Consider the following 17,098-nt stretch of genomic DNA (forward strand, 5'->3'; position numbering starts at 1 on the left):
CCCCTAAGTGAGCTCAGTGCAAACCCCCGTGGTGCCACAGGCATTGGAGACCTTCCCTGCCCTGAAAACTCCATCCTCAGAGAAGTGACCTTCCTCTCAGGGCTGACCTGCCTGGGATCCACTGAAACCCACTGAGCCTGAAGCCACGGGGGCTTCTCTGCTGGAGACTTCCCGGAACCCCAAGCAATCTCCACTCTCACCAGCTTGGATTAACCACACATTTAAAACAAAGCACCAGATTCAGTGTCCCAAGGATCTAGCCCTCCTATGGACTTTGGGTAATTTGTTTTGGTATGGAAAGCAAAAGCAATGAAGTTTATTCATATCATTGTGTTCAAAATTGCATGGGAAACTGTGGTGGACTTGGCTGTTCCTAAATCAGTATGTGTTATTTATTTTAGCATTACTTTTGCCCTTTTTCCTGCTATTTGAATTTACCTCCTAAATGAATTGTCCGCTCCCCACATGGTTTTCAGAAACAATTTATTTTTTAGTTAGCGTGTTCCAGATAAATGGAACACAAAACATGTGCTAAAAAATTAAAAATTAAATTAAAAAATCCCCCCTCAGCAAACCAGTACCCCCCATCTTTACAAAAGGTTGACTTTTTTCTTTCTAGCTCCCCGGCTAAGACACCACAAGGCCATTAACCATAAAAAAACCCCAAACTGCATAAATTGTAGACAAGTCAAAGGAGCTGCCTGTAATTTTTTCTTTTTTAAATTGTATTTCCTGCCAAAATCTCCCCCAGCCCTATTCCCTTTCCTCTTTCAGCTGTGAGGACTCTTTCTCAGCCTCAGTACACACTTCTTTTAGTGGCTGGCAATGCATGGGCTGAGGCAAGCATCAACCAGCATATAATTATTTCAAACAGTCATGTCTTCCTTTTGCACTGTTGTACAGTTAAATTAATATACTTAAACACATTCCATGCACCTTATCTTTAGTACTTTTCCCAAGGAATGGTGTTTCTGTTGCATTTCAGGTGACAACCAAAAAGTTTTCTAAAGGATTACTGACTTGGGTACGTACTTGACAAATAAAGAAAAAAGCAAAAAAAGGAACATCAAAAAAGGAATGTCTGTTCCTTGCATCACTGAAATGGCTGCTCATACAGCAATACACCACTGAAGCACATGGAACAATTCATTATTTGGTCCTTCAGCCCTACTGCATTTAAAATTGAGCATGTATTCAGCACAAAGATCAAGAAAAACTGACCTATCCATACATTTTGGGATATTCTGTACTGGGTTGGCAGTAGCTCCACCAGTACCAAACCCCAGGTCTGAGGGTTCAGACCAGGTTTTACACATCCACTGCTCTGTGGGCTTTAGGCAGAGCCAGCTGTGCCTCCTCAGGGCTTGCCCCACACTGAGAACACAGCTACAAGCAGAATATTCACTGGAATAGCTGTATCAGTGTCATTACAGTGGTACAACTGTTCCAGGAGAGACAGGACATTGAACAGAAACCCCTAGGACAGGCAATGTTTACCACTGGCTCGTAGCTTAGTTAAAAAAAAAGTGTATAAAATGTTCCTTGTCACCTGTAAGTGGACAGTGATGATTATAGCTCAGTCTATGTTATTATTGCCTGATTTTCCCTGTTTGGGTTTTCACATATTGACTCCTTACTCAAGGTCTTTTAACATAGATTTGAAATGTGAATATGTTTTATTTTTTCCCCAGTAAATATACAATACACACTTCAACAGTACTATTAACCAACTTTTTATGCCAATTAAACTTTGCTGCACTAACAATACCAATGAAACACATTAAGAGGTCATACTTTTTCGTGAACAAACTGTAGCCAATAAACAGTTTTTTAAAAAAAGCAAATTAAAAAACAATTCTAAGTGCTGCCACAACATCCCTTTTCTTTAAACACATTATTCACAATAAATGTTTTCATTTTTTTTAAAAAAAGAAGAATACTTCTTTTAAAATAGTAAATTAAATGGCATTTTAAAAAATATGTACTGTGGTTCATTGGAAGTACACTGTATAGAAAAGAGAGAGAAAAAAAAAAGAAGAGACATCACCTGTAAGATAATGGAGACACTTTGCCATACACAACAACACCTTATGTGATATTGTAAGCAAATTATTAATGAACAAAAATGTACAGAAGCAGATGGACAAGTTAGTGAATATCATGGTACTGAACAGCTTTAATACTGACACACATTTACTTTCCAGTGGAAGAGATAAAACACATATTTGAAAGTAATTGGAATGGCTTTATCAACTTCTAAAGATACTGAATTTTGAATAGAACAGAGTGAGTAAGGTGTTCCACCAAAGCTCAGCACAAGCTTTTGAATTAAATGGGGAAAAAACAACTATCAGTGGCTGAGTTAAACATTTTCCAGAAAATTAAATTTGAATTGTACTCTGAATAGTCTTCTCTTCATATGGTATGTACCAAAATAAAGACCATGCACATGTAATTATGCTGCATTCTTTATCTCACTTGAACATTTTTGCACATTTTTAAGTTATGTTTTTAACTATAGTATTCTAACAAGCAGGAAAATGGCATATACTCATTGGTCACATAAGTAAATAAATTCATACTTTTTTCCCTCAACCTTTTTTTTTTTGTTTTCATCTTGCTAAATAACACATCTTGACCTTAAGGGAGCTAACTAGCATTTTTCAATATTCCATAGTGCTGAGTTATAGCTGATGGCTGTCGTGTTTTATCTTATCATGGAACAAGTTAATGAAATGAAAAGCAACACATATTTAGCATCGTAATTTACTTTTCTAAAATTCTGCCATGACAAAAAAGTGTTCTTAATACTGGTGAGCTCCAAGGCAAAATATAAAACAACATAGACTGGTTATATGAAAAGGGTATTCAATGGAAACTTGTGGTCATGGTCAGATAACTAACAGAAATAAGCTGTAAGATGCAATATTTAAATTAAGCATCAAAGTAATGGGTGGGTTAGCCACACACAATATTCTAAGAAAAGCTTGAGAATTTATTCTTTGAGATTTGAGAGGTAAAGAAGACTTGGACAAAGTCATGAAACTTAATGAAGAGACAGGATGCTGTCATTAATGTCCACTTACAGAGTCTGGTTTATTCAAAAATTGTATAAACATGCGTCATTTCCTCGCCATAGTAGAGTTTGAAGCCACTCCCTAAAACACAGGTCAAAGACTTCCTTTGCTTATATCCAACTTTTTGGATGTATTGTATTGCCAGAAGTATACTTACTGCAAGTCAAAAATAATTTGACCATTGCTTTCCTTCCAAAAACTGAACATTTTACCACAAATTTAGTGGATCCAACTCCAGCTCTTACAGGCTTCAGGTATGGAACAGAAAGGGTTGTGTAGACTGCATCAAAACAATTAATGTCATGAATTTCAGTGGTGCAGCTTTATCCTCTATCATACTGTACATGTATTGGAAAGATAAAATAAGATACTCTGACATTTCAGTTTTTTGGAAGCAGCCTGAATATGTCTTAGTAATAAATTGCATTCTTATCTTCTTACTAGGTATTCCTTGTGTTTATGTGGTTTATTTCTCTTGAAAAATCTCTGTCCTATGTTTTGGGCTGGTAAAATGAATGGTAATAATTCTTTTAAAACTGAAAAATTAAAACAGCTTTAGTGAAACACCTTAAGTTCTTTTACTTGTAGCAAGGTTTGTTTTTCTTCCCCTTAGTGGCATGGGATGGCTAATAGCAGATACTAAGGGTATCACTCTAGTGAAAGGGTCTAGGCCATCTCATGCTACCTTTTGTTTTCATTTTCACTCTTTAATCTCACACTTCCAACTTCTGACCCCTTCTTAAATAGGAAGAGCAACTATGTTGCTTGCTTTTAAAAGGTTTAAATCTGTCTCTAATGTCTTCACTGACATCAGTTTTGCCTGTCACTTTCTCATTTCTACACCCCAATGGAAAACCACCTAACATACTCCTTTACATCCCGAATTATCCAAAGCAGTTTACAGGATGTAAACCTTCTTAACACATTCAGTCTCTTTTTTCTTCATGTCATGAGGAGTAGAGTTTTGTGCTTATCACCAAATAAAATTGCAGTGCAAACTTTAAACATAAAAGTTACACAATTAAAAGTTAATATATGGCACCACAGCCTATTAATTCACATATAGTACAACAGACCAGTAAAAACAGACATGAATATGAACATAGCTAAAAAGAAGGTGAGCTTGCATAGCAATGCAACAAAAGAAATTATATACAGAAGGAAATCCTTTTAATCCTGGAGGGTGTTTTTTTGTTTTTTTTTCTTTCTTTTTTTATATACTCCTGACAAGGAATAGTTTAAGGTGGATGGTGTATTAAAGAGAAGAACACAAGTAAAGTATCTGTAGGATATGTGTGGCTGTGTGTCTTTACATTGCATTTACAGTTCTTTTAATAGTACATAAATAAAGAAAATGTTCATTGCACTGTTTAGTGTCATCACTTCCATGAGTTCAGACCTGATGGTCCATCAGAGCAGCTTGCAATGTGTCTTCTCAACTACTCTATAGAGAGAAACAAAAGAGAGAGAAAGAAGTTGTAATAAGGAGAAAAAAACCACACAAAATAAAGCCTATGGCAATATTACTGCAGCACAGGATGAATATTCAATAGGTTGTGAGAACAGGGTTAATTGCTTCTAAGATAAAAAGCGAGGGATGCTAAAATTTAGCACTTACCAACACCATATCTGAGACTGCAGATTTCAGGGCTCCTGGGTCACCATTAGCTCCCTTACAGCTACGGGGCAGTAACTGCCAGGAGCTGCTGAGGGTTTGGCTGCAGCAAGAGGAGGCAGACATGCCAGCAGCTCCACTGCTTTTATGACCATTAATAAGTTTATTAAACACACCAGTATGCCCGAGTATGCTGGGGTTTTGATGATCTTTTTCAAAAAACAGAGTCAAGCCTTTGGGCAGCTGGTGCTGCCAGCACGTACAATTGCATCAACATGGTTTCATACAAAGTTTAACAGATATTGAGTGATAATAGAAAACAAATTTGGAAAACAATTTCCCTGTCCTGGGATGCTGAGGAAAGAAGTGGAGATATAAAACTGATAAACTGGGGTACACAATCAAGAAAAGAGGACCTCCATCAAAGAGAATACTTCTCATCAAGTGACAGGAAATTAAGGAGAAGGCTGAGGAAATTTGTCATCGGCATTTCCAAGACAAGCACACTACACTCTGCCAAAAAAAAATTCCAAGTTACTAGAATTCCTTCTCAATTTTCCCCATGCTTCACTAGCATTACACACAGAGAGATGTACCATGTAGATAACTTTGGCATGGCTTACACAGATTTGAACTGGCCCAAAGCAAAGAACAGAAGGACGACATTTGTTTGCCATCACATGCAATGCCTCAGAAGGCAATAAGTCCTGGACAAAGCTTCATCTGATTATCACACACAACTTCCTACTCCCTTCACAAGAGATTTTTAATTTTTTTCTTTTATCTACTTGAGAATTTTAACTGGAGCTGGAGGTAAACTTACATAATACACCAGTAAACTGTCCTTGACTGTTTGATCCCACATAGCCTATATCGAGAAGGTCACTGGCATTGCGTTGGTGACCTCCTCGCAAGACTTCACCTTTTCTGGGTCCAGTTGATCCTTTAGAAGAAGATGTTCCTGAAGAGCTGTGGCCACCAGGGGATGGGAAGTTGGGTTTACTATATGGTACGAGTGCCTCTTCTAGAAAAGCAAAACAAAGCAAAATAAATACCAATGAAGCCCTAGAAGTAGGAATAAACAAGCTATTCATTTATGCATGTCATAGTCATTCACATCTGTCTTTTCTCTTGCTTTATAGCATAACAATTTTACAAAAGAAAATACACAACTAAGAGCTTTATCCCAGGGACAGAGAAGCCAGTATGAATTTAAATCTTCCTTCCTTGTGAACTCCTAAGTCAGTTTGTATTAATTATAAGAAGTCTAGATTCATTATGAATAAGAGATCATGAATCATAGATACTTTAATAAAAATAGGTGAACACGCAATTTCCAAAACAATGAAGCTATGATTAGATTTTTGCTTCGAGCCTACATAAATGTGCTTTTTCCTTTTCTTTAGCTTAGATTATGGCAACATTACCTCAATCAGTTTAGATAAAGAATAACAATATCAGCTAATTTAATTAGCTTCCAGCAACTCAGTAATTTCTAGCGACACAAAGTACACTGACAATTTTTATTTAACTGGTGTTGAATTACATTGGAAAATATTATATTATACATTGCAGTTGCAATATTTGGGGTGGATAAATAATCCTGCAGTTTGATTCACATTCCGTTATGAGCAAAAGGCTTACTTTTGCTCACTTGGATTCTTTTTCTGTGAAGACCTGTAATAATGAACCTCTTTCAAAAGCAGGATTAATGGCAATAAGGCATAAGACTGTATGTCTTCATATAGCATGAAGTAAAACAAGACATCAGTTCTGATTAGAGTTTCCTGGACATATTGTTGTAATAATCCAAATCTAAGAAGCATCACAGCAGAACTGATTTAACACAGAAATAGAAGCTCTATTTTATTTCTTTGCTGTGTATGATCCACTTTTGCCCTCTCAGAAGCTGAAGAAAGAGATCTTGCTAAATATAGTTTGAGTCAAGAAAGAATATGAGTATATATGCCTAACCTCAAACACAGCATTGTCCCTTCTGAAATCAGTGGGATTTCTATGCTTGAATCTTTCCTTTTTTCAAAGTGAATTTTGGTCCAAAGGGTTTTCTTTATTTTGGTTTTCCAATTGTCTTCACTCTTCAACACTCTTTTGAGGAGAAATGGACTTTCTTTGACAGAGGGCAGGAACACAGAAAGAAAAGTAGGTGGGGATGGTTGGAAAGAAAGAGGAGATAAAAATGCTTTGAAGCCTTTGCAAAGACTGCAGCAGAGGCATAATTAACTTAGAGAAGTGCTAAATGAGAACAAATTTGTGGAAGAAATGCAGAATTTTGTTATTTCCCACAAGAGAGTAGGATGTGGGGATTCCCCACGTGAGCTGCCCGTTGAACTGAGCCTGTTTTTAAGGTAAATCTGTTGCAGAAGAGGACAGGCAGCTGACTTCTTTCCCTGCCAAAGTATCTCCCTCTGGTCCTGCCAAGGGACCAGAACATTTGTGCTGCAGGATGTAAGGGCATTATCAGTGTTTTGTGCTATGAATGTGTGCTGTCCTTGCTGGAAAAAAAAAAAATGAATGCTTGAAAGACTCTGTAAAATGGCATTTAACAGCCATAGTCTCTCCTAAATTATGCTACTTGTTTTTTTATATATCAAGACCTAACAATAGAGTCTGATGCAAACCTAGTTTCCAAAGGCTGGCTAAAATATGGAACAGTTTGCATTAAGGCAGCAATAAAGCAAGTAGCATAAATCAGTTTAGCAGAAAGCTGGATACATTTTTAAAGGATGAAAACAAAAGTCACTAGCATAGCAAAAGAGTTGGAAAATGACATATATAGTCAATTGATTTGTTTGTCTAGCTTGTGGACTCAGGATAAGGCCTCCTTCGGGTTCAATGAAATATTGAGGAAAAACGACCATGAATAAATATAAAGTGCATTATCAATATAGAGCATATGGTATGTTAAATTATCTGCTGTGCCCTCAGAAATAAACATAATCCATAAAATAAGGAATTGTGACATAAACAAAGGCTAAGTTTTACACAACATTCTAGCACATGAAAAGTAGTTGTCTCCAGTCCTGAGAATGGGCTCACATTTATTAAACTCTCCAAACAGTGCCCCATGTCCAGGCCTTCAAAGAATATGGGGAGGTTTTCCTGGTGCCTTTTTCTTTGAAATACTGAGCCATTAATTTGAAGATATAATTCTAGCCCCTGGGAAATCAGGATGTGTGTATAACAATGCTTCTATACCTCAGAAAATAACCAAAAGGCTTTTCCTGCTATCAAAATTATTGTAACCTGATCTAGTACCACTTTGTTGGGGGTAAGCTGAGAATGTCATATTTGATGGGCTTTAACTCCAGTTCTACAATGAGGCCATTGCCAGGAACTCAGTGATCTTGCTTACACTGAAAGCAACCAATGGAAAAAGAGATCCCAGACTTAGGTATTTTTATTCTATTCAACTTCAAACTGAAGGTCTTGCTTCCAAAAGTTCCCTCACAGCTTGGTAACATCTGAATGAAACCCCATAACTTGCAAATTATCTATTTTCTGGAAACTGTTAAGTAATACTAACAACTCTTTTTTGGAAATGCATTGAAAACTGGGACAGAATAGATTTCCAAAGAACTATGCCATTAATAAAGGAAAAGGGAAGAAGCACAAATAATATTATTAAAACACCCAAATTCAGTGATATAAACCAACGTCACGTGCAAGAGTAGCCTTTTTAAAATCTACCAGAGACAAGAGTGCAGAGCAAGAAAGCTGCAGTGCAAGAGGCTGGAATGAGAATGCAGAGAGAGAGATATGAAGTCCTGGCCCACCTTGTGCACAAACTTTGTGAACTCCTCACACCAGGATAAACTCATAGCATCTCCTAGAAGCATCATTTTTTATGCATAAAGGATATGCACTTGCTCTCAGCATCTTGAATTTGACAAGAACAGGATAACCACTTCAGTTTAGAACACTGGAAGTGTCAAGATCAAGTTCTCTTTGTTTATGGGCAGATAAATGGCCATATGCCAATTCCTATGGCAGGATAGGAATTTTACTACTGTATAAGCTCTGCATCTCAGAATAAATGAGAAATTCTATTTACACACTTGTGATACAGAGGAAAAAGAAGGGACTTCTTTCAAAGCAGGTCAGAGAGGCATCCTTAATAATAATTTCCAAGGGAATGAGAAGTGCAAGGTACATTTCGGCTATTTTCTATGTGTTTGTACATCTTATAAACTGCAATTAAAATTGCCATTTCACCAAGCAGCATGAATTTCACACACTATTTTTAAACTGTGACTTCACATGGTGATTTCAGAACATGAGCAGCCACTCGCTTGTTTATGCAGCCAACAAATTAGGGAGTTTTAACAGTACCATTATTGTTATTTTTTTAAAATATGAATTGTATTTAAAATATTTAAATTTTAAATACAGGTAGCAGTGTTTTCTCTAGGAGGACTTTATTCAGCAAATCCTGTTGCCATGACAGATTTGTCTGCACACTGCTCTTCTTTTTATAGTATGTCAATGGCACTAGCATGTTAGATTAACAAGGAGCTTTAAGAGTGAATAAAATCAAGAACAATATGGATGATAAGAGTACCTCTAGTGTGACTGTGGGAGCTACATACATAAGAGAAGAAACAGCGTAACCCTACAAAAAACCTCACACGCAGTATAATTTTTTGTTTAAATCTTGTCCTCTTGTATCACTCTAATCAGTACTGCACTGGGATGAGGTGATTAATGGGTTAAAGAAAATGCCCTAGGATAAAAGAGCAGCTTTTACTTGAGGTCAGGCTGAGAGATGGAAACTGTGAATACTGTAGAAATCCAACTCCAGCCCAGCATCACCTCCTGTGCACATTTGTGCTGACTTGAAATCCATTTAGGTGCTAAAGTCAGCTTGGGGCAAGGTGCAGGTCCTGTATGAAAGTGAAAACCTGTGCTGTCATCTTGCTGGGCTTAAGAGATGAATGCTACTTTGTCATAGGCTGGAATAAAGAGAAGAGAGGGTTTTTAATGCAGCTGAAAGGAATGTCAGTAGCTCAGAAGGATCAGCCTTCTTGCAGACATGTAAAAACTGCTGCCAACTTGGAATCAGGTTGAAAGAACTGGAAAATATGGCCCTATATGTATAAGTAAATACATGTAACAAAAGATACTCTAAAAATCTCTTTCCTTCCCTGCTGGCCCAGAATTGTTCCTATTTTCTCCATTGCTATGCTTGAGAACATTATTCATTTCCAAAACACTGCAAAGAGCGCACCGAGTCAGGCGCTAGTGAGATTTCATTGTTGCAGGAGGGAAGATAGCTGGATCACAAGCTCTCATTTCACTTTGCCTTTCCCTATTTTCCAGCCTGACCCTTGCCAGAGCTCTCCCAGAGAGGTGTGAGGTGATCCTAGAGCCGTGCCAGGCAGAGGGGTGGAGCAGCCCTCTCAGAATCTCTGCTGGTCAGAGTGACCCCGAGATACGTTCAAGTCTCTTTTCCCAGCCTGACTGTCCAAGGAGGAGTCAGGATTCCTCGGCTGTGGTTTTCAAGGTTGTTTACAATTTCTTATCTGTAACATTCTTTCCCTGGCTTGCTGAGGTCCGTTCAGCAGGTCAGTCAGAGGCACACTGACCACCCCCAGAAGCAGTGTTGTCTTTTATACTAAAAACTACGTGCACATTATTTACAATAATTTCCCAATACCTATCACCTATGTTAGACAGTGTTCCTACCTTAAACCAATCCAAAAGGGCCAGCATGACCCAGAACATAGAGGCTAAGAAGAAGGAGAAAGGAGGAAAAAACACTCCCAAATTCCTCCATCTTGGGACCCCGAGCCCCTATTCTAAAAACCCCAAAAATCTCCTTTTCACCCTGTGACAAACTATCATTCTGCTTAACCTCTCTTGACTTGTAATTCTTGATATAAAGGTGGTAACTTGCTCTGTGGGTCAAGTTCAATGTCACAGGGGTCTTGGGCTCTGTGCTGAGGTCTTTGAGCCCCCTGGCAGGGGCTCGAGCCATCCAGGACAGCCAGAGAGATGTCCTGGGTTCTGACACGGCCCCTGCCTCGCCTCGGCTGGTGCAGCGCGCACACACCTGATCCGAAGGCTTGTTTGTGTTGGGCTTTCCTGAAATCCTCTTGGCGGTCTGTAGAGCTTATCCACTCCTGGGCTTGCCGCTGCCACTCTAGTGATGTCCTAGCGGGCCGGTCCAGGGAGCTCTTTGTGTCATCTACGTTGGCTGCTGCGTGCTGCCTCTCCAGAGAGCTCCCCTTCCTCTCGGCAGAGCCTCCGCGCTGGCCGGGCACTATGGGCTGCCTTAAACCCTGACCGGGGGGCGGGTCGGGTGGTGGTGGAAGATCTAAAAAATGTGAATAACATTCAGGTGAACTGATTTTTTTCTTTCAACTGAAACAGAAGGTCTGCTTTCGACGCTGAAAAGTGCCTTGCAAACGGTACGAGCCACCAAATCGGTTTTAAAAGGAGGAAATTTCATGTTAATCAGAAAAGGGTTTTAACTACTGCTAGCTCTTTATTCTGGTTGCTGTGTTTCTACCTCTTTCTAACTTCCATAAAAATCCATAGGCTCTGAGCCCTGACTTACACGTCCAAGCATGAGACTGTACTTCAGCTGTTTTGTTCAGTAACAATAAGGAATTAAGAAAGGCAGTGGAAAACTGATCCATCCGTGCCAATTGACAATTTCCCTCCACCCTACTGGGGCTTGCTTCATTCTGGTTTTGGGCTACACTTTCAGCTCGAGGTGAAAACTCAAAATCTAACATAGAACTTCATCAAAATGAAGAAAATGCTACAAATGTTGGGAAAAATTAACTGTGAAACCTACTGTCATTGAAAAAGCACCAGTACATCCCTGACCAGTGTGTTTTAAATGGAACCACCAAGAAATGGGTGAGAATTTTAGTCAATGAAATGAAGAGCTAGACTCTTCAGAGAATAGAGGATGGCCACTCCTAAGTTCAGTAGTCCTGCAAATATAACCAATTAAAACACAATTTCAGCTTACAGAAAGACACTTGCCTGGTCTCTAACAACTTCTGTCCTTTTCAAGTTTGTGACTTGGACTACTAAGATGTTTGTAGAATTGAAGGTCAACCTTCTAAACACATTTGTGAGAACAAAAAGTGCACTTTTTTATTAGTCCATGACCCAAGGCAATTATAGACTCAGGATAATTCTAATTCTAAATGCAACTTTTTCATGTAAATGATATAATAGACTCAATAGTCCAGATTATTTAAAAGGAAAAAAAAAAACCCCAGAAAATAGAAGCACGTTTAGTATCCTAATGAAAATTCTTCTATATCATATACACATTTTTTACAAGGAACAATTTTTTGATTATTCTGTTTTGGAGCAATAGGTAGCCCAAGTAAATCTCTGCAGCCACACCAACTTCACAAAAACCTGTGTTAGCTTACAGTAGATTTGGGTCTGACCTGTTTCCTAGTTCTTTCTATCTTACTGTGTTGTGAAGGTTTATCAAGGAATTGAACTTGGCTCAGTAACAGGAATGGAAAAGTAAACCTCTGTTTTGCCTGCAGGGAAGTCTGATGTTTATAACTCTAGTGCAACTGAAATTCATTCTATAAATTGGTCAGGAGGCCTTTGGAGGGAGTTTATTTCAAAGTCTCTAATCCAGCTTTATATAATGCTTTATATAATGCCTATACAGAATTTTTCCTGTCCTTGCTGTAAGAGGTGATACTTATACCTCACATATGGAGCATAAATGCTTCCAAAGTTGCTGGGATGTCATTCCAGTCAACACTGTCTCTTACAGGTTATATGAGATGTACAGGTTATTTGTGTTTTCAAGAGAAAAAAGTTGTACCCGGTGATGCTCCTGTGCCTTTGCTCACAGCTGCAGTGCTGTGGCCCAGATTAAGATAAGCACCCTCTGGCAAGAACATCCTTTTAATAATCTGTCAGAGAGCTTGGTGCATGCTTTATGTTCAGCACTAATTTATTTGAGAAATTTTTCGTTATGAATATAGATGCGACCTTTCATGACAATGACTGCACTTGAGTTACTGTAGGTGGAAGCAGGAGGGTATGGGAGCTTGCCAATGTTAAAATTGCTTTATAGTGCTGGCTTCCAAAGTGGCATTTCTTATAATTGATTTTATTGCGATCATAACCAGTTAATGCACAGAACCACAACACTGGCATCTGCTTATGCAATCTGAAATAGAGATCACTGAAGTTGTGATTTATAAGCACTTTGTGGAGATGCATTGAATCCAATAAACACAGCCGTAACACCACATCAGACTATGCAATTTTCCCAGATAAAATATTTACCGTTCAATATAAGCAAAATTTTCAAGTAGTAACACAGGAAAAAAAAAAAAGTTAAAATTATTGCAGTATTAAAGTTTAAACAGACTACCCTACTAAAGAAATTGCTAATAGTTGTTATTAATTAGATACTTAAAAGGAAAGAAGGCTTGTACTTAAACTGTACTGCATGTTCTAGAGCTGGCTGCAACTCCTGGAATTACCGTAGAGTTGTGGTGTTGATCTACTGCTAACTTGATTATTGCTTTTATCCATCCACAAAACAAGCATAAAGACTGACTAATGCATAGAAGTGAAATGAAACACCATGTTTGTAAATTTCCTTGGGTGCTTTAAACCTATGGATAAGTTGAAGAGAAAAGTAAAATGTATCTTGCAATGAAGCTTCACAGAATTCTAGAACTACAGGCACTTTGGAATTAACATTAACTGGTTCTGGCCTGAGTACAAACTTACTGAACTGTGTAACATGTGTCTGAGAAGATCTTTAGGAACAGTTATTAATTGTAGCCAAACATCATCTGACTAAACTGTTTGTTTCTTCACCTCCTTACTCAGGTTGACAGCCACAGTAAAACCTACCTGTCCTTTTTGATAAAAGAATCTGGAAGGGAGGTTCATTTGGAAATGTGGCTTTTGATTTGCTTTACAACATACATCCTGCATTGTAAATCTTGCGCCTTAGTAAATAACTAAGTATTTTGTGCTCTCTTGCCTGGGTTGATAGAAAGATTCCATCTGGAGTCATGCGCTTCTTCCTCTAACACCATTGAGAACAGTCTTGCCTTGCCTTGGCTTTCCTACCCCTGCTAAAGGGGTAGCAGATGTCCACTGAGTTAGAAGTCCCAGATCCTCACAGGAAGACAGATTACCACATAAAGGCAATCATGCCAAGCATTCCATCATGTCAGTCCCTTCAGAGAAGTTCTGAATTCAGAAATGTAGAGACTTCAGTGTGAGGATACCCAGAGTGGTAACACTGATTCACCCTACCTCGATCTAAATCTCATTTATACTTCAGGTGGTAGGGAAAATACCTGAAAGCCTGCACTGAGCTAGTAACTTTCTAGGTGAGTAGGATGTCATCCAGACTTTCATTTTGAAACCTCTAACGGCAGGATTATCAAACCTGCAAGGCAATTCATAAGTACACTGGTGGGGAGGTGATGGTTTTATTGATTCAGTAATGGAGGGATTGTGATTGAGGAGCTGTAGGACATCAGAGTGTCTGATAAGGGGGAGATGGATATTCAGTCTGGGATTACTCCAGCCCTTCTTTAGAAGGCAGAGCATTGGCTAAATGATTCTGGCAGCAGTCAAGGTTTGGCACAGCTTCTCATTATTAACTGGAAAAAGCAGTGAGCTAAAGAACCTATAAGGACACACCTTTCTACCTGTGCCAGTGATCTCTTCTCATAGGAGAGATAATTACTGTGACATTTAATAAGCCCCTGAAACACTTTATAACATCAGAAGGTAAGTATTTTCTCAACATTAAACATTATTTTTAACACACAGTAGGAAGTTAGTAGCAATGCATGGTAACATTAGTCTTACGTTCCAGTTCTCCTTTTCAAACCCTAAGCATATTTCCCTTCTGCTTGCTCTTTGATTTTGTTTTGCATATCATAGACATTTAAGGAAGGGCTTTTAACTTCAGTCTCACAGTTACTGTGCTGCAAACTATATGACAGAATCCACTGTGTTGCTGTTCATGACTACATTGTTGCTAGGAAAACAAATTATTCCTTGAGCACTAACATTAAAACCAGGCTTTTATTTGGGGTTTTTTTTTCAGTTTTGTTTTATGGTGGATTGTGAGATCAGAATGAAAGTTTTGACCATCTGAGGGATTTATAACATATTCTTCCTCTGCGGATTTGCTGTTGTCTCCATAGTCTTTCAGGATGTGGAAGTGAAAAAACAAGTTGTACAGCAAGACAATTGTGAAGACTCCATCTAGAGTCAGTCTCTAGAGGTTTCTGACCTGCAGCTGAAGGAAATGAAGAAGCAGGGTTTTAGGGGATTTGTGTGGATTGCTGTCAAAACTAAGCAAGAAGTTGAGGCCTCAAATGCTTACACGGTCTGAGATGTGTGTGCTATGTGTTAAATATTACAGTTTCTGAGGTCTTTTGCACTGTCCCACATGGTTACAGTTAACAAGGAGGAAGCACTCAGGATGTGTATAGGAATGGGCAGAGAAAGCTGGAGCTTTCTTGGGCAATGAAAATTGAAAATGACAGACATCCGGTGTGGGATGAGACTTAAACACAGGATACCAGGACTCATCCAACTTGGGAATTTGAAAACAACTGGCAAACCAAGTGTATTCCCACAAGACAAATCCAAGAGGAAGCAGTTATAAGGCAATGGATTTGAGACATCAGAAAAAACAGAGAAAATGTATAGTGATGCTTTTCACAGAAATCAGGATGGCCCAGGGCTGAATGGACTGGCCTGGATTAGAGCTTGGAATTGCTGAGTCTATCTGAGGCTCTCCTACTTCCTTTTTCTAGCTACAGCTTAAGCATGGTGGTGTTGTCTTTGTAAAGTTCGTTGCAATATTCCACAGAAAGCACCTGGTTACCATTTTTAATTTCTGCAAATCAGAGATTCCTAAATTCAATTGTTTACATACATACAGGTGGCAGCATCAACTTCGAGCTTCCTTAATTGACAAATGATCTTTTGCAAATTTAACTATGACTCAGACTTGACATTACACTTTAATGACTCATATTCAGTAGGAGTTGAAGCAGAAAACTGCACCATTTGTGTTTGTTTGTTTGTTCCTGTGTTAATACAGGATGGGAACTGTTCCTCTATTGCTCTAGGACATTATAAATTTTTGCAACACATAGCAAGGACTTTAACTAGGTTTATAAAAGACAAATATTAATCTAATGGTATCCAAAAGCTGTTATGGTTATTGCCCATGTCTGAGAGGCTGAAGGAAATAGCATATAATTGGTATTCTGATTTAAATATATGAAAGAAACTCCAGTAAGATTAGTATTTTATTAAGGATAAATACAAAGTAATAGGAGTCTCCTCTTTTAAAACTGGATCTCTTTAACTTATTTAAAACAATGCCAAATTTTATGATGGAGTCACTCTCTGAGGAGCCTCACTTCCATCTGTCTTGTGACCTAAACTGGACCCCCATTAATTTTCTGGTATCCACACTGTTGTAAAACACTTCTGTAGCAATAGTATTCAGAAGCAGAAGGATTAGTGTCCACCATGCTGAGAGCACTACAAACTCACATGTACACAGAATTTGTGGCCTAAGATGCTCACAGTTCAGGGTGACAGGATATGGCATTGAGAAGGGTTAGCAAACATGTTCAGCAAGAGTATTGCCACCACTACAAGTTACTTGCAGCTACTGTTCTCATAGGCACATCTATTCAACGGATCTGTGTAATACAGAGGCCTCTGTAATATATTCACAAGGGGAGGGAATTGATGTGTAAAGGAACTTGGATCCATAAAAACAGAATCTAAGCTACTTTAAGCTGTTTCCACAAATAATATCCAAGGGAGAATGAGCCATAGAGCAGGAGATGTAACAATAACCCCTTTGGTGAACACTCTGATCATTTCAACACCAACAGGTGCAAGGCCAGGGATCAGAAGAAATGAGGGGGAGGTAGCCAGCTGGCCACCTTCCTATCCAGTCTTACTCGAAAACTAACTTGTGTCTTTTGCCAGACCCAAGAAGGGTAGACAAAGAAAATGGAAGAAAGAGCTGATCTTAATTATTAGATGAGCAGAACAGGCACGCCTGAAATTTCCAGATAGGACGTAGTCATAAGAGAGAAGTGGAGATGTAAAAAGGGAGACACAGTCACTGAGGTCAGTGGATGCACGGACAAGAAGCAAGGCAGAATCATGGGAAAACACGGCACGTGTTGCTGTAGCTCTTGGGTGTCTGTCAAAACCAGCACAAACCAAACAAATCCTGTGGGAGTCACTCTCCGCTCCTCCTTAGGAATTCATGACATACAGCTACTGCTAGTGGTGGCTACTTTCATAAAATGTAAAATTACAGGCCATTTTTCAATGTCAACTCATGTGCAATGCAGTCATTTTGGGGTAAGATTTATAC

The 17,098-nt window shown here is 38.7% G+C and overlaps 1 protein-coding gene across 4 annotated transcripts in view; it reads right to left on the reverse strand.

Annotated features, from left to right (window-relative positions):
* Positions 1 to 253: 253 nt before the first annotated feature.
* Positions 254 to 17,098, reverse strand: part of ROBO2 (roundabout guidance receptor 2) — a 434,212-nt gene continuing 417,367 nt past the window's right edge. The window contains exons 27-29 of one of the 4 annotated variants that reach the window (XM_050975035.1): positions 10,763 to 11,026; positions 5,615 to 5,716; positions 255 to 4,521 (exon numbers count right to left, since the gene is read on the reverse strand). In XM_050975035.1, the coding sequence (XP_050830992.1) occupies positions 4,517 to 4,521; positions 5,615 to 5,716; positions 10,763 to 11,026 (371 nt within the window). In that variant the 3' untranslated portion in view covers positions 255 to 4,516. Of the gene's footprint in view, positions 4,522 to 5,614; positions 5,717 to 10,762; positions 11,027 to 17,098 lie in introns of all 4 variants that reach the window. The other 3 variants (XM_030234186.2, XM_050975048.1, XM_030234187.2) reach the window with 3 other exon arrangements.

This window comes from Serinus canaria, chromosome 1 (genome assembly GCF_022539315.1).
Source record: "Serinus canaria isolate serCan28SL12 chromosome 1, serCan2020, whole genome shotgun sequence".
Classification (NCBI taxonomy): Eukaryota; Metazoa; Chordata; class Aves; order Passeriformes; family Fringillidae; genus Serinus; species Serinus canaria.